The sequence below is a fragment of the Otolemur garnettii genome, unplaced genomic scaffold (genome assembly GCF_000181295.1).
Source record: "Otolemur garnettii isolate 467f Iridium unplaced genomic scaffold, OtoGar3 scaffold00076, whole genome shotgun sequence".
NCBI classification, from domain to species: Eukaryota; Metazoa; Chordata; class Mammalia; order Primates; family Galagidae; genus Otolemur; species Otolemur garnettii.
Genome location: NW_003852471.1, coordinates 9114628 through 9133527, shown reverse-complemented (window position 1 = coordinate 9133527; position 18900 = coordinate 9114628). Strand labels below are relative to the sequence as shown.

At 35.0% G+C, this 18900-nt stretch overlaps 1 protein-coding gene across 1 annotated transcript in view; it reads right to left on the bottom strand.

Moving 5' to 3' along the window:
• The window catches only part of GRID2 (glutamate ionotropic receptor delta type subunit 2), a gene marked incomplete at its 3' end in the record, with an annotated part of 1213016 nt that overhangs the window by 399371 nt on the left and 794745 nt on the right, over nucleotides 1-18900 (bottom strand). Inside the window, exons 5-6 of the mRNA XM_012807815.1 lie at nucleotides 10695-10748; nucleotides 2688-2861 (exon numbers count right to left, since the gene is read on the bottom strand). Of these exons, the coding sequence (XP_012663269.1) occupies nucleotides 2688-2861; nucleotides 10695-10748 (228 nt within the window). The remainder of the gene's footprint in view (nucleotides 1-2687; nucleotides 2862-10694; nucleotides 10749-18900) is intronic.

The following is an 18900-nucleotide window of genomic DNA, read 5'->3' as shown; positions in this document are numbered from 1 at the left end:
TCTCCAAACCCCTGCTCCTTCCAACCCGTGGTTTACTTTCTTTTAATGACTTTTATTCTAACCCTTCCAATTAAAGACTATTACCCCTAGATGGTGAAAATAGCACCAAAAGGACTTAATGTTTCTGTTTTCTATCTCTTAGCAGCCAAGCTAACCTTTGTGTTATCAAGCAATAAATGGGTCACTTCTTTCTTGTTTCATATATTGCTAAAAACTCTATTTTCTAGTGAAAATGTGTTTTTTAATATTTATTTTACAACTTCAGATAATCCTGAGTTTTTAATCTTCCTGGCACCCTTTAAAGATGTGTGAAACATTCTGCGTTTTCTAAATTTTCCTTTCCTTTCTATGAACATTAAAGCGAGGTAACAGCCCAGATTTCTACACAGAGTCATTGTATCCCCTTTGCCTTTCCCTATATTGACTTATACTTGGGTTTCTATTTTTGGAAGTTGACTTGAGTCACATTTGTATACTTGTTTTGTAAAACCAGTTTTAATTGCACCCTTCTGAATTCCACAAGTGTTGTATTGTTTTACAGACTTTATGTTGAGAAAATGACTTCTCTTAGGCATCTCCTATTCCTAAATTATTAGTCAGTGTATCCTGTTGACCAGAATTTAATCTAAGTAGCTCTCTCTAATTTTGGTGAAAAAGACATTTCACCAAGATGAGGCTGTACGTCAACGGTTCCACTGTGGGTGGATCATTTTCAATTCAAGGACCCTGTATTCAGATTCTTAATTCTATAAATCATCACATATAGAAGTTTCTGTCAATTTTCCTTTGCTTATTAAATAGTCAAATTCCATCACAGATTTGAAGGAAGTAAACAAATCCTCAAAGAAATAGCGGTTGTTCTGTTTTCTTTCATTGGGTTTGGGGAGAATAGAAAGGGAGGTATTGGTTAAGGAGAAGGCACAACCTTAATCCATCAGATAAACTTGGAATTATAGAGATAAATAAAATATCTGTTTCCTGATAGCAAGGGCCTCCCCTCTTGGAATAGAAAGGTTCCTCGGGGACTGTGCTGTGCAGTGCTGTCTGCTTTCCATAAATGACACAGTCAATCATTCATGGTTCATTATTTTCTCAATGGAAATTACTTCCTGTTTACTCCATTTAGAATTTGATCATTTTTACACCAACTACACTCATGACCACCTGTTAATTTGTAAAGATGAGCCATGATAAGGTGTTACTAAAATTTAAAAGGGTTTGTCAAAGCATCAGAGTGGCTTACGTCAACTGGGGCCTTCTCTTTACGCTCAAATCTACCAATATTCAAAAAGGTTCAGAGCACTGTGGTGGAGATGACGGAGAAAATGATAAATGAGTATATTATGAAATTTTACAATGTCAGATCCTGGAAGGGACCTATTTGTAAAGGAGCGCACAATCCAGCAGAGGACAGAAAGTTCCAGGGCAAGGATGCTGGAGTCAGGCTGCTCATTGCAATGATTGAAACGATAGTATAACGTTCACTTAATCTGTATCACAACAGAGTACGTAAACAAAACATGAAACATGGGTACCCTCTAATAGCCTGAAACAAACAAAAAAAATAAAAAAAAAAGGTTGGATGAATGGTAATTCATCTAAAAATATTCAAAGGTGACTAAAGAGAGAGAGGATGTGAGCTATTTTTCAAAAATTGCAAAATCATCTTATTTATCTAGTACTAGTGGAGATGAACTGGTTTTCCTAAGGTTATATTTCTAAACTGTTAAAACTAAACATCTCTAAGTACTAAAATGTTTTCTGCAGCAAATGCTTTAAAGATAGGTTTCCAAAATATATCACAGTTTCCTGACTTCTAAAACTGGCCATGACTTTAGCTTTACTTACATCTCAGAGTTATTGTTGAAATATTAAATACTATGCACAAGACGTGTTTAGAAACTGTTTTATACCACAGATTAGTTTTTACAGGAAAAGCCCTACAAGGATAGGATATCTGAGTTGAGCTGCTGTGTCTGATTCTTTCTCTGTCTCTTGCCATCATAGTGCTGCTATGGCTCCCTGCTGCTGTCAGCGTGCCTGCCTTTCTTAACACCCCCTTCAAATTGACTTAGAGATCTCCAGTGCAAAGAAAAAAACATCGGATAGGATTTTCCTTAGAAAAAAAGAAATCGGCTTCAAGTGAGTATTTAAATGGCATCTTTAGGAGTAAGCTGCGGGATTTGGTGTTCTCTGTTTTGCTGGTCAGAGATTTAATTCATTTACTTTCAAATTCTTTGTTGGACTATGGATGGTGAAGTTCCAGCTACCTCCCTCACTTTGACTGTGACTGTGTAACACTTTTACATTTCTAAGTAGTTTTTGTTGTTGAAGTGATTCAAACTGGAGACTAATTTAAAAAAAAATAAGCATCTTTTATGTTAGAAAAGTCAAACAAATTCGTTAGCTTTGGAGTTTGGAATTAGGAGGATCGATTACTCCCATGGAAAATGCTATGGATCTACTTGTTTAGGAGAAAATACTCCTTACTTATTAAACAAGTAGATATTGTTTATAATGAAATAAAAAGGGATAAAGACACAAATTCTTAGCACTTTCTTCCCATCAGAACACATTGTTCAGAAATGACAATGCACATAATTCTGAATCCAGTGCGGTTGGAGCAGCTCTCATTGCAATCTTCCAACAAACCCCCGGGGAGCAATATACCAGCATTTGGATTCTACCTCCATATTCTGAGCAAATGGATCCTTTGGATCGCACAGCGTTGAAGATATTCGATGGTTGCCACGGAAACATCGCTGACTTATATTTTGGGGGACTGGAAATGTCTGCCGAATAATCGTTAACCTTCCAATTGACCTTCTTACAAGTTCCTGTACATCCACATCGTTTATTTCCTATAAGATAAGATAAGAATGGGAAGAATTAGAAATACTTTAATACAGTAAGAGAAACACAAACCATTTATGAGCTGTGATCTGGAAATGTTAGGGATTCTGTTACTGTAATACATTGGCTTAATGCTTAGCTCATTTCTGAGTAAAAGCAGCACATTTTCTTTAAAATGCTCAACTCATTTGTAGTTCCAGCCTGTGCTTTAAGTGATGTACGTTCGTGCCAAAACAATGTTAAACAGAGCAATTGACTTAAATGTGGTTTATTAAAAAGTTTATAAGGTATTATATTGAACACTTTAGAAAAAAGAGATGTGATCAAAGTGTTTAAAAAGTCACAAAGTAAGTGGCTCTGACGCTTTATTATTCATTAATAGATTTCAAGTATGTTTGAGCATCTATAAAACAGATGCAATTTGAGAGGAGTATATATTTTTCTTAGCAATGAAAAATTAGGCTTTTAAGTGATGAAATAAATAGAGCAATAGGAGATGTTACTTTTTAAGACTTTTATAATAATTTCTTACAACTATCAGAGTTAAGTCATATGTTTCTCTTGGTAAAAAACAGATTAAATAAAGCACTCACTAACTTTTAGATAAAGAAGTTAATTGAGTTCTTGGCAATTGTGGTCTACATAAAAATGTAAAATTAGTTTTTTTGGTTTTTTTTGTTTGTTTATTTGGTAGGGTGTCATGGCGTCACAGCTCACAGCAACCTCCAACTCCTGGGCTTATGCGATTCTCTTGCCTCAGCCTCCTGACTACCTGGGACTACAGGTGCCCACCACAACACCTGGCTATTTTTTGTTGTTGCTGGGGCTGGGTTTGAACCGGCCACCTTTGGTATCTGGAGCCAGAGCCCTACCCACTTAGCCAGAGGATCCTCCTGAAAAATTAGTTGTTTAATACAGTCAGAATCAGGATGAGTGAAGGAGGAAACCCAGTGTTCTTTATCTAAATGAGTTTAGTTTTGCCCATTACAGTATTTGCCAAACTCACGGAAGTATAATTTCGACTTTCTTCTCTCCCCAACTCCAGGTATATATTTAATCATGGATGTAGAAATAATAATAAAATAATATTTTAGTAACATACATCTGTCTGAATGGAATGAAAGTAAAAGCATTCAAAATAATTTTAGTTTTATGATAATCTTTACTAAAGCAGTTTGTGCGTAAGAGTATCCATTTGTGACCTTTCAATGAGGCTGTGCTATGAACATAGTACTGGTTTGAATATATGCTTAAAACAGCAGAAACAAAAGATTTGACACAAGATACATTGTGGGCTGCAGTAAGCATTTCTTACTTTTGATCAGAGGAATTATTCTAGAAAAGTGAAAGAACAAAAGTAATTCACAATGTGTAAATGTTCTTTTTTGTCTGACTGAACTGAGTATTCTTCTTTGTAGCATGTATTAGATTTTAAAATATTATCCTTCATTTTTGATCTGCAAAAAATAGAGTTTCTGAAAATAAAATAACATCTGCTAGCTGCTGGATCCGGGGTAATATCCTGGATTTCTAGGTGATTAATCAATTCTTAATGTACCATAAAAAATGATTTTGCTCCATTTAAAATGCAGTCTTTTTCCTTTAGTCTGTGTCATTTCACTGGTCACCAGAAATTCTGTCTGGCAAAGAAAGGTTGCTTTTTAATTCTCTGTCATTCACTCACAAAGAAGAATTAAACAGTGTCCTGTCAACTCCATTTTCACCTCTAACTTTAATCAGACACCTTTTAACGTGAATTAATATTACAATTGCTAATCAATGTCTTTCCATTTAAAAAAAATTCTGTACTGTGCAGACAAACTTTCATTTAAAATGCAGTGGTGAAATTATACCTCTTTTCTCATAATATTAAGTAAATGTATTATATATGTGGTTACTTTTTCTTCATCAATACTAAAATTTATTCACATCACCATCTCTACAAATCAGCATCATGGCACACAAATTTGCATGTAATAAGTGCCTGCTATATAGTAAGCAAAATACTAACTACTATAGCTGTTACCTCACTTTCCACTAAAAGACATTTTGAATCAGTCACAGTCTATTTTCATTTCATAAATAAAGAACCAGGGAGATTCCAAGATCTTTATTCAAAGTATTCTAGTCATAGGATGAATGTATGAACGTTATTGAAAATATGCTTTCTGAAGAACAGTGTAAGATATGTATATTTCCTTATAGGAATTATTTAGAGTATATATTTATGAATCACAGAAATTAAAAGTTTAAGAATATCTTATTTCAGCATATAATTTTCTAAAGATTATAAGGAATAATAAAGTCATCTTTCAGACAGGCCTTTGAAGGGATAATTTTCAAACCCATAGAAAGCCTGGGTACCTATCAGAGTTTCCAAGGTTGATGTTCTCAGGCATCTCAGCAGCTTAAAGTATACCTGAAGAACTATCAATGTGAATTGAGTATAATTTGCCTATCATTATATTGGGAAGGGGAAAAAAGTTATTTCATGGGAGAAAAGAATCTTCCATTCTGAATCAAACTGTCTAAAAATTCACTCATAATTTTCGTTTTGACACTTGATCTCAAGAAGTTTAATAGTGGTATGAAAACTTCGATGTGCAGCTATTTGGTATTTGCAGAACTATAATGCTTGCATTTCAAAAGGTATACTTCAAGGGCAGCAGATGCAATGTTACATAAACACTAAGGTGATCACCTAATCTGTAAAGAGACTTTTAACTGAAACAATCAGTAAACTTCTATATTAAAATGTGAAACTATTAAGAGATCTATAAGGATCTATATTTTCTAATGATCTGAATTTTTAAAATAATGTCTAGACTGTCAGATTTTTTAAATTAATCCATGAAGAACTAGTTTACCAAGTGCTCATTCTCCTAGTACTATCAAACATGCTAATCTCTGTAAGGAGATACAGAATTCTGGAGCTTTAAGGAAAATAAAGAACCTGAATTATAAAATTATTTTCCCTGTGTGTCCTTCTAATATTCTTTATTTGATTGCGTATATTTATAAAAGTAGAATAGGTAATAAAAAACAAATAAATATATGTTTGGATGTCTCACTTTTCTTTTTACTTTTTAGAAGAAAAGCATAAAATCCGTTTTTCCCAAAACAGATAAGTATCCAATTTACCTGGATAATTAAAAATTAGTAAAAATCAAGTCAAAATATTCACCAAAATATTCTTATTCACTCTGCTTTGATAATTTAATGCAAGCTTAGTCCTGAACTGCGTAAGGACCAAGGTAGAAAAGGAACAGCTATAGTATCTGCTGGGTAGAACATCACATCCAGAAGCGGCCGCCTTCTAGAACAAATCTCGTAAGAAAATTGTGTAGTGTATCAGCTTTCGGCTTAAATTAATAAAATCTGGGGGGAGGAAAGATTTAAAATCTATTAGGTCGGATGCCAGTTTGGACTAAAAAATAATCATTTCAAAGAATTAGTTTCTCATTTCCCCCTTTTTCCATCATTTTGCCCTTTATTCCCATTCTTTTATAAAGTTCCTGGCTCATCCGCAATAAGTGTTTATAAATAAAAAATACAAGGAATAAATGAGTGGCAAGGTTTTATCAACCCAACTTTTCAAAATTGATGGCTGAAATTTTGATTTTACACACAGGAAGGCTTTAAAAGTATTAAAGAATTTTGATTAAAGCAGATTTTAGTCATGAGATGAATCAGTGACTATGTGGTATAGATGCAAGGGTTATGGTTTTTTCTCATTTGTTTTTATTGTTCAGGCTTTAGCAAAGATGACCCTTTGATGCACTCATAAAATTTAACATTAATTATGTGACAATTGTGGCAACAAATGGAACAAAATCAACTGTAAGGTGTCTACCAACAGGAAGAGGACCTGAATGATCACTTTCTGCTTTACAGGTTAGTGGTGAGCAGTTCAGTTAACACTAAATGAGGAAACACTGAAAAATATCTATCACACGTATAGGCTTTATTAATCTCAAAACAACACAAAAAAGCCCAAACCGACAACTTCCTGGTTAAGTGCAATACTCAGTAACAATTAAAAGAATAATGGCTTAGAGTATTTAAATAAGAAGTTAGTAAAAATTCTCCTTAGGACACCAAAAGTCAGATTCTTTGTTGTCAGAGAATGGAAGGGCATAAAGCATTATGCTTCTTGCAGTTCTAAACAGTGTACTTCTTCCTAGTAACTTTTAGAAAACTTAAATATTAAGTGGAAGGCCATCTGCTTCAGGGCCCTGAGGAGATGACAACACTTATATGGAAAGGCTATTCTGAGCTGGATCCACTGATTGTAAGAAGACGATAAATACTATTAACAAGTCCTAACATATGATTGATTGCACTATATCAGCTAGTACAGCCTCTCGTTATTATAGTACACTTAATAAATTAAAAAAAAACATTGTTTTTAAGTATCTGTATCAATTTCTATCATGATGCACTATGCTAACTTTGATTTATAGTACCTCTCTAAAAAACTACTGGTGTAATAAGATTAAATGTTTGCAACCCATTTTAAAATTAGCAACAAAACAATAGCTGTACAAACCCAACAAGACAGATTCGTGTTCTCCATTTTCAGTCGAAACGGGCATTTACATGTTGTTGGATTTGCTGTTGTTGCATTCTGAGTTTGTTGCCTCCCTAGCAAATTTGAGGAATCCATGCTGCCTCTTTTATAGAAACTAAAATAAATTATGTCTTATCCATTACAAATTTGTATAGACAACCAGATACATGAAAAGTGCGTAAGAAAAGAATGAGAATCTGTTTTCCTGAGGTGTATTTCAGAGAGAACAGGATGATTGAACGGAATCAGGTGAAGGAGTGGTGACTTCAGATATATTGGCTGATTTTTTTTAAAGGTTTAAAATACAGAAAACATTCTTATTCTCTGAGTTTTAACCTAAGTCAGATAAAAGCAATAACCAATGTAAATGGTATGGGTTATAAACACTATAATTTTTAGGGTCTCAGCAGTATTGTTCTGCCCAAGAGAAATTACACCTTTGCTCAAGGCCTAGAGAAATCAGGGTTTCAGGGACGGTAAAGATGACGTGGGGACAGTAGCTGATAGAAAACCTCAGTAGGAAGGATCAGATAGTACCGAGTTCTTCTGTATCATTTTCTATCCTTTTAACATTTACTGAGTTATTTACCAGTTAGATTGCTTTGTTTACATAGATGTTTTATCTTGCAAAATAGTAGCCCAAGTGATGGAGAGTCCATTGAAAGAGAATATTTTCCCACTTAATAATTTAAAAAATAAAAAATTTCACACTCAGGTCTAACAAAATGAGTCCTAATGCTTACGAAAGATACAATAAAGTACACGTTGTTATTATTCTCCCCATGCTATTTGTCACCAGTGAAATAATACTCATCTATTCAGGCTATGCTCACGTAATACGCAGGAGCAGTTTCTTCCAAAGAACATATTGGCTACTCAACAGTGAGTCAACGACTGTGGTGTCCTGCGTAGCTCTACTTGGATTGATACTTTTAAGATTCAGGTTGCAGAAGGTGAATTAGAAAAAAAAAAAAAATCATTCACAGGTTCCTTGTGAAATCCTATGCAAAACCATTTCTATTTAAAGATTATAAATATTAATATGTTTTGGTTAATCCATGTGACTAAAGAGGCAAGAAATCACTTTCTTTTCCTATCAGCTCTGTTGACATGAATGACTAAAATGACTCCTGATTGTTTTCCATTGAGAAATCTGTGTGGTATCTTCTCTGTCATAACTGGGATATGAGATAAAAACAAGAGATTAGCAGAAATCTTTATTATAGAAAAAGTGATCTAGAAAATAATTAAAACCCGTTCTGATCCTATGTCAGACAAAAACAATTGAATTACTCTATGTAACCTAAAATAGATAATAAAATCATCACGTGAGTTCATAGAAACTCTTAGTTTTTCTCTTTTAAAACTGTAGGATAATTACAAATAATCCACCAACCTCTTTCCCACTCGCTAACAAGTAAGAGCTGGGCAGAATGTCAGCGGCAGAAGAATTGGATTGGAAAAAGTTAAACCAACAACAAAAGCTAGTGGGATGAATGGCTACCATAAAATCACAGCTAAGGTAGAAGAGATTTCAAAGATATCAACCCTCAGGGTAATTATCGAAAAATAAAAGCAAAACCAACCAAACCATTACACTCAAAAGGACTAAATTTTAAACCCTTACCACCACCTACTAGTTGTATAATATTTGCTGAATTGTTTGATATCTCTGAAGCTTAGTTTCCTTATAGAAAAGTCAAAATGAAAATATCTGATTTGAAAAGTTATCAGGAAGGCTTGCTATGTTCCCCTCCTTTTGTCCTTCCCTCTATCCTGATGTCTCATCATTCTAGATGGAAAAATTAAGAAGTATTAGAAAAATTAGAAGGTATCAGAAATTTATTGAAAATCTGATCTCACACATACATATGCCAATGGGAATCTCAGAGAAACATACCTTCATTTGACATGAGAAATAGTCACATATCATATAAACCCAATGTTTAGTAGACCAAAAACAGATTTGTAGGATGTTTTCAGGTTTTTTACACTGAGCTAAAAAGAATCATTTCATCAGTGGGGTGTGGTATAGGAGAAGCAACTTGAAACTGAAAATTAGTTTTACTTATCTGTGTAAGGTGAAGCAAATCATTTACCCCGTGTATCTCATTTCTGCAGTACTTCATAGAATAATGTACAGTATTCCACAAAATAATGTATGAGAAAGTGATCTGTGAACTTCAATGTGATAGCATTTTTTCAGCACCACTGACTGAACATCATCCATCAGGCTGTGTTAAGAGTGTTGCGTAATAAGTCATGTAACTTTGATTATGAACTTGTAAAGTAAATGTTACTATACTTATTATACAAACTAACAAACTGAGGCAGAGGAGGATTATAGCCATAGTAACAGAGCTGACCAATTTCACACTCAGATTGAACCTATCTTGCTGATTGCAAAAGCAGAATTCCTACCCCAAATGCTATTTTGCCCATAAAACAAATCTTATTATTCTATCATTTGTATTTGGTATCACTATGGTCACTTTTGAAGTGCTCCCCTTGGCCATCTGGTGAGTGCAGTGATACTCAGCAACGTGGTTTGTAGCACTTCTTTCTAGGATGAGTTCACGAACTTAATTGTCAAGCCTCATAGATAAACAATGCAATGACTTTATTCATGAATAAGTGAATACTGTGTCTTGTCAAGGAGAACTCTAGATGCTCATGGTCCTTTCCATTTCCAACCAGCAGGTGCAAATAGAGCCATCGACTTCACAGGTCTCTGGCTGCAACCTATTTTTAATCTTGTAGATTATCTTTGCAGAAATCAAGAATTTGACAAGTCTATGGATTCTAAAACAGTTGTACTTCTTTATGAAAAGGGAAAAATCTGTTCTCTGTTTATTCATACTCATATGCTGAACTATTCAATCCTCATGGAAGGGGGGTGGATATGAAAGTTTTGGAGACATTGAAATATAAATGGAACACAAGCACTCCCCTGGGAGGAATTCACTTTGCTTACCAAAAAAGAACACTACTTATGATAAAGATGATGTCCTTAAGAAGGCAGTATGTGTCAAACAGAAAAAGCTAAAAGATACTCAGTGGGGAAGACTTTCTCCATTTATCTTATTCACATAAAGCCCTTTATAATTTGTTCAAAAGTTTCATTCTATTTTTATTGAACAGCATTCACTCAGGGAGCTAAAGTTTACTTTCTTTTCTCTTTCCTGTTAAAAATTTGAGGCTGTAGACAAAGCTGCGATGATATATATGAAAACAGAACATGGAGGTGGCGACACAGTGCAGTTGGCTTTACCTCATTTATAATGATCCAGTGACAGTCAAAAGCAACCAAATTAGTCTCCACAACCTAGAATAGAAAACAAACCAGCTGTCAGTCAAAATTAATCATAAACCAAAGTAAATGGACATACTTTGAGAATGATAGAAAATGAATTACATGTTAGCAGGATTCTGTTATTCAATTGAGGGTGGAAAATTATTAGTAAAACACCACAGAAGCGTATGTATTTGACATGGAGATGTATGGAAGACTTGCTAATTAAACTTGAAAATGGAATTCACCAAAAGCCCAGAAAACCAGAGGTTTCAATTACACAAACACACACACACACACACATACATATATATATATATATATACACATATAATACAGTTTTGTGGCCAGACTGATATGGAGCTCAAATCTCACATCACATCCTTATTGTAAATAAACTTTGGTGACTTTTAGGTCATCGTAGGTCTCTACAATCTGTCACCAACTTAATCTTCTTATCTTCTGATATTTCCCGGTGTATATCTTGCTACTATCTTGACCAAGTAAATTGCTCTATGTTCTCTCAAAAATCTTTGTCATGTACATTCTAAGATCTGATTTAAAAACTATTTGAGTGTAAGATACTAAAATCAATGAACATCATATTAGCATTCAAGTATGGGCAGGAAACTTTAGTAGCTTTTAGACTGACCTAATATACAAGGAAATAAAACTTATGTAAAACAAAGAGCAAACAATATATGGGTAGCAATCTTGGTTGACTAACTTTGGATATATTTTTCTTTTTTTGTGTATTTTAAAGATTTTTACTGATATATATATAAAATAATTATATGTACATATTTGGGGGTACATGTGATTATTTTGATACCTATACAGTGTGTAATGATTAATCAAGGTAATGGGGATATTGATTACCTCAAACATTTCTCTTTTATGTAGAGAACATCATAAAACTTCTAGCTATTTTGATGTACAGAATACATTATTATTAACTGTAATTTCCCTAATGGACTATCAAATACTAAAACAAACTGGAAGTTATTATATTAAGTGAAATAAGCCAATCACAGAAAAACAAATATCACACTTATAATTGGGCGCAAATTTCTCACTTATAATTGGGCATTAAAAAAAAAGTGGATATATTTTTCTAAATGATTCTTGGCTTAGGCCAAAAAAGTAAGCCTCAGGGGTGTGTGTATGTGTGTGGGGGGGTGATGAGTGGGGTTGGCTTTTCCACCACGGTTTCCATTCTGGCAAATTTTATAATTCATATCCTAAGTCATGTTCATATGATTCATGCCATAGGTGTATAACAGATGAGAGTGTTTTATAAGGGATTATCCTATTATTTTTAGTGACAATACTCAAAGATTGGATTTGAAAGGAAGGTGCTTTCTAATACTTAGCAAGGAGTTGTTATAACATGAGAATTTCATTCTGGTGGCTATTTTTTGTCTTACTGACAAATCCCTGTCAAAGGAATGCTGAATCCTAAAAAATAATTGGAAATATATTTGTTCTGTAGTTTAATATTTTCTCCAAGTATACAATTATTTGTAGAATCTTTGTTTTTTTTTAAATTTTGGTATAAATTTCATACAGATGATAATATTTGGGGGGCAGGAGACAATTATAAAAGGGACTTTATCTAACAAATGCAATCAATGTAATCTGGTTCTTTGTAGCCCCAGTGAATCCCCAACACTAAAAAAAAATAAAAAATAAAAAAATTATTAACCTAAAAAATGATAATTGTAAAACTTAAATATAGGTAAGATATCCTTAATTCTATAATAATGCAATATTTACACAACATTAAAGTCACGGGGACTGATGTGACGTCTAGTAGAATGTTCAACATAAAGATGAATCTGAATGTAAATAACATGACCTGTGGCAGTTACACCAATAATGGTGACCCTTTATTGCTAAATTCTGAGTAGTTTTCTTCAGTCATCTTTGAGAAAAATCATCAATAATGCAAAATGGTAGAAAATCAGTAGGAACTTAGCTAGGATTTGACTACAAACTAGAGACTTCACAGACTATAAGGAAAGTAGATTTATGGACAAAATGAAGACATATGTGAAACACGGGGAAAGACACATCTAAAACATGGAAACAGGAAGAATTCAGAGAAACAACGAGGTCAATGTCAAGTTACGGGCAGCATGGTTTAAAATGGGAGAGTGATGACTCAGGTCGGTTAGACTGTCTTCATGTAGGGAATCTGGGCCATGTGACTAAAGGGAACAAAATTTAATCTATGAGCACTCTGGATCAGCTGTAGCAATCGTTAAGGGAAAAGGTGTCTTGTGTAATAGCACTTAGGAACTAAGGGGGAGGAAACAGCCACAATGGACATTTATTGGTAATTTATCTATTCTAGACCATAACCAGTACTCATCAGCCACACTCTTCCTCTTGGAATAAACTTTCAGGCAAAAACACAACATGGTATCAAGCACAGGGCTTGATTTTGTGTTTCAATAGAGAAAAAGGCAAATGCTGCATCTGAAGTCACGATTCTCCTCATTGCCCTGCTGGCCTTTGGTCAGGTGGGCAGGGCGATGATCTCGCCTCCCTGCGTTTGGTGAGTATTAACATAGAAGATACTTTAGCAGTATAAGTTTGTTAGAAGCAAAACTTTATTTGCAATATCGCAGTTAAATAAATAAACCATTTATTCTTCATGTTCTCTGCTGGGGGCTCTTTACCAAGGGTGGGCACCTGGTATCTGTGACCCTCAGTACGGGCAAGGTGAAGTTCGCTCGTATGTCTCCATGTACATTTTAAAGAAAGGTTGTATGGAAACCTCTAGCAGGCTTTCAAGCTCTCCCATGTTTCTGAGAGACTGACTATACTCAAATTATTAGTCCCAATCTTCTCTACAATTTATGCAACTTCATACAATTAAAAATACCCTTCCATTTAAACAAATGAGTGGATACAAAGTTTATCAGAGCAATTAGCATCATAGTATTAGTAGCATAATAGCTTGAATTCGTGCAAATTTTTGAGCAAAATTGAGGATCCATGGGTAGAAACTGTAGGATGACCATGAAATCAATTTTCTCCTCCTACCAGAACACTCAACTAGGTCACATTTCCCATTCTCCACTGCAGGGTGGAATTATAAAGGCACGTGGATGAATTCTAGCTGATAGGATGTGAGCAGAAGTGATGTATGCCACTTCCAGACCTGCCCATAAACCTCTCAGATGCTTGTGTCTGCTCTCTCTCTCGTCTAGTGTCCTGGGACAGTGACGTTGCGACCAGAGGACCTTGGGAGACAGACTATCCCTTGTGCATGGGGCAGTTCCCTCTCCCCTACTTTCTGCTGTGGTCCTGGGTTGACACGAAATAAGCCTCTGTCATATTGGGACATTACATTTTAGGTCTATACTGAGTAGTTCAGTTATCCAGCCCATCTTCTTTAATGGGAAGCATTTGTATTAATATCAGCTATGCCCTTTTCCCCAATCTTAACACACTGGAAATCATGTAATAGGTGTTTCCCTTTTCTTGAATACTGAATATTCAGGACTTTTTAAACACATTTTTCCTCTGGAAAAGAAAAACTATGCTAAAAAGGCACTGAAGAATGAAAAGAATGTTTTGTATTTTTAATCATGTATCAATGTATATGTAATTAAACTATAATCTATGTATTATTATAACAACACGTTTGAAAGAAGTTTGAAATTTTTTGATAATGTTCTACAAAGAAAGTTAACGCTTGCATTTATTACCTGAGAAAATGTCGACTGACAGAGAGCTATAATTTCCTTAGGCCTAGGTTAATGTCTTCATGCATAACCAATAAGCTGGCGTGAGTGCTCTGAGTTTTTGTAATGGTATGTTGCTGAAAGTGGCAATGTTAAGAAGCCACTGATATCAGTAATGGAAGGAGAATTTAGTGAGAGACATAGAAAGATCCCTGGAGGTCAATAACCTGGACCGTGCAAACCCACCAGGCTCTGAGTTTTTGTACAGAAATGACTAGTGTGGGTCTAGTAATCCGACACAGAGGCACACACATACTCACACATAGAGAGTATTGAGAGAGGTAAAAACTTGCAGCAGAAGTAGAATTTTTAAAAAGAAACAAGAAACAAGTGATAAGACTTTTTATGCTTCTCACATATCAAATTGAGCTAATATATAATGAACATTCCTAGGAGAGACATACTAAATAAAAATAAATTCTAAGTTCCTTCTGTAGATAACAGGAGAAAACTAAGTATTATAAATCGCAAGTTGATTCATTTAATTATTCTTATATTTCTTAGTAATAATAATCCTTTTCCACATGATAACACGTGAGCCTATATAACATTGTATCAACCTACTGGCATAAATAACATGGAGGACCAAGTAACTTTTGAATTTTGGAAATTACTTTAAGATATCCTAGAATGTTTAAAAACGTTATATTTATTTCCATAGAAAAATTATGTCCTTTCTCCACTTTCCTTACCTAAGTAATACATTTCTTACTTTAGAAGCGAACGTGTTTGAAATCTATGAAGGGAATTAAGCAATTCGACTAACATCTGCCTTTTCTTCCATTTGGAACTGATTCCACATCCAATCACTTCTTACAGTCATTTGTGTTTCTTTTCACTGTGTAGATAGATTCTTACAAACATTTTAGAAATTAACAAACACTGGCACTTTTTAAACAAAGCTTTTAAAATGTTTTAGATTGTTATGAAATATTAATATTAAGGGTATTGAAAATAATACTTATCACCACAATGAATAAGAAACATTATTCTAAAGGGTCATGTGATGTTTGGGCTATGAAAAGAATGTAGCAAATCAGTAAGAAAAGTATCCAATGGTGACTCCAGTGTATTTGGTTATCGAAATGATAGGAGGCATGGGAGTGTGGCTTTCCCTTGATAACCTGTTTCTCCTCTTTCTCTTGCCCCATAGTTCTCTTTTATCATTGTATAAATGTGTGTTAATAATCTAAAAAGAGTATAGCACGTGTTCATACGAGTTGATGTCACTTTAATCTGTAGTCATGTAATGCTAACAAATGAAACTGTTTCACCTCCCAAGAAGCTGAGTGTCTTGTACAGGGATGGAGGGGAAAAGGAAAAATAAAATCCAGTCCTGCCAGGAAGACAAGCAATGAGTAAGGACAGACCATCTGTCACTGGCAGGGACTTCAGAACTTCGGAATCCTTAGAAAAGCTCTACAATTTATCACTCTGTCTTCCATCATTCACTCTTAAATCTTTAGATGTGCTAAATATAAGACAATCCAAAGCAAGGAATTCAATAGCGCTGCCAGAGTGTGTATCTCACCGGTAATAAATGTGAAACAGTCCCTAGAATGCAGAGGACAATTTAATTGACTAAACAATAACAGCAACATGCTGTTTGTCACTCAACTTTGTGGCTTAACCAAAGTAATCTTGTCCCTGTTGCAGGATGGACTAAGTATTATGCATTTATGCCAAGAGTCCCAGTGATCGGTGCACCTGCAGCCACAAAGACCTCAGGCATTTACTCCCCGATTTCTCCCTATTCCAAATTGTCAGGTGGAAACCAGCGAGCGACTTGTCAAGGGAAAGGATACCAGCAGTTAATGCTGGAACCAGTGGCCAGGGAAACAGTAAAGAGCTACTTTCTTCCTGGCACCTCGGTTATAGCAACGCTGTCTTATATCAGCATTTCTGAAGCTGTATCTATGGGACACTCTTCCACTAAAATTAGTGACTTCCCTATTTATACCCAAATAGATTTAGAAATGTTGTATTAAAAAAAGTTAAACAGATGTTATTATTGTACTCCTCCTTAAAGCTTTTAGCCAGGTATCATCAGTATAGAATATAATTCCTATTAAGTCACGCTAACATATGATTTTCTATATTAATAATGTGGGCATATAGTTTTGAACTTGTGAACATGACTTATAAAGTCAGAGTCAAGGCCTTAATTTTCTCGGTGTGACTTTGACAAAACTACTAACTCTACATACGTCCATTTCCTTATTTGTCAATAGGAGTACTGATAGTGCCCACTCCGTAAAATCATGATGAGAATTCAATCATATAATGGTATGTGGTAAACTGTCAATACATATCAACTGCCTGCATTTTAATTTATGTGCTTTACGGACCTCTAGGAGAAGACTGCATGTTCCAAACAGAGCTGACCACAGAAACTATTCTTTCCACTGCAAATGTCACGGCATTAGTACCTTTTGGAAAACATATACTAGAATCAGTGTTTAGCTGCACATTTCTAAAAGTTCTAAAGTTTTACTGGGACATCACAAGGAATTTTGTCATTTTTAAAATTGTGGTCTCATCATAATTCTACAGAGAGCATGACAACCAGAGGAAACTTTCCACAAAGCAAGAACAAAGATGGTTTAGTACATAAGACCCGATGCACGTGGAATAATTTGAACAAACAGGGATAGTTGTTCTTTTTTCCTTTTAATTTTTTTCTTCCTTTCTAATTAAGCAAAGCAAGACAAAATAAACAAAACCACTGTTTTCACCAAAAAGTATAGAATGGGAGTATATATGAAGTGTATAAAGTTTATACAGTATAATAGATTTTTAACAAGAGATTTATTTCTTTACAGTACTATTTCCAGTTGCCTGGGTACTATGTATGGCCAAACTGTACACCTATACAGTTCTGCTACACAAACAAACCAACAACAATTAAATACTATAAGTCTCTGAAATATAGTGACAGTACACAGCTCCAGCTTTCTTAAGGTACAATAACATGTCTGTAACCTGGGTTCCGTTCCCAATGCTTGTTTTCTGTAGTCTGTTGTTTTCTCACTGGAAGAACTGAAGCTGCAGTACAGGGAGACATTAAGTATTATTGTGTAGCTTCCATTTGTAAATCCCAAGTACATCCAGCAGATGGCGGTAATAATCCCCCAGGCCCATCCTGGGCAGCAGGGGGATATTCTGAAAGGACTGTCTTGTTTGAGTTTCCCCTGGAGCTCAGCATGGATCCCCAACTCTCCTCGGTTCCTCTCCAAGCAGCCACTATCTGCCATTCCACTCTGTGCCTTTTGCTTTAGAATCTCAGATCTTCCAGCTGGAAGACCACAAATACACTTTCATCCAAGTCCTCTTGTCATTACTGCCAAAGTCATTTCATAAACGGATATGCTAGATTTATTGTTACTGCTGTGCAGTGGGGCTTCCCACACCCCCTGGGAGATGGAAAGATGCCAGCTCGGAGATCTGGCCAACACTGCTACCTGCGGTGCCTCTTAATGCGTAAAGATGGGCGCAGGCGCAAGAAAACACTCTTTATTCATTAGATGGCACGAACCCTCCTTCCTGTGCTCTATTACTGATAGTTAATAAAGATCATAAAGTGTTAAATTAATGATTTCAATACTTTATGTGATGGAAGTGTAAATCAAGATTTGACAATTACTGCCAGGGCAAGAACCCACTGGGTCACTGTTTTTAACTCTGTTGCTGTTGGCATAGGGGTCTGCTGGGTACTCCTTGTAATAACGAAAGGTGCCTTATGCAAACACAGGTAAGTGGTGTCTGTTGAAGGACCACTCGTCCTTTGCCTGTTTCACCATTTCCTAATGTGTTTACTTTTGGCACAATCAGGAAACTATATTAACATAGTTATTTGTTGTGTTTTTTTAAATAACTAAATGACCTGTGGTAGAATAAATTAATTCTTAAGTACCACAGTCAAAGAAATGAAGGGAGTTCTTAGTTGGATTTTGATCAGGAGATAAAATGATGATTTGGGGGAATATGGGCACTTAATTGGTAGGATTTATGAACTAAGGCTTTCTTGCTGTCTTGAAGACAATAAAGAAAAAATAAAGTTCCTAAAAAGAAGTCTATTGATCATGTTTAAATGTGACATATGAGGCCCCAGGGCCATCGGATTTCATGTGTTTGCTTTGGTCCTTTTGATCTCTTCTCTATTCTCTCTCTCTCTCTCACACGCACAAAGCATTTCTTATAACTCAAAGGTGAACCAAATGTCAGATATTCTTTGCCACTCCAGCCTCTCTAAACCCAGGTAGTATTGTTCCCACCTTTGTGCTTGCCTGATACTCTGAACAGCCTTTATCCCAGCCTCAATGAAATTGTATGAAATTGTACAGCCTTTATCCCAGTCTCAGTGAAATTGTATTTAGTTATATAAGTTATATTAGTTACATCAGTTATAAACATCTTGGAGATATTTCCTG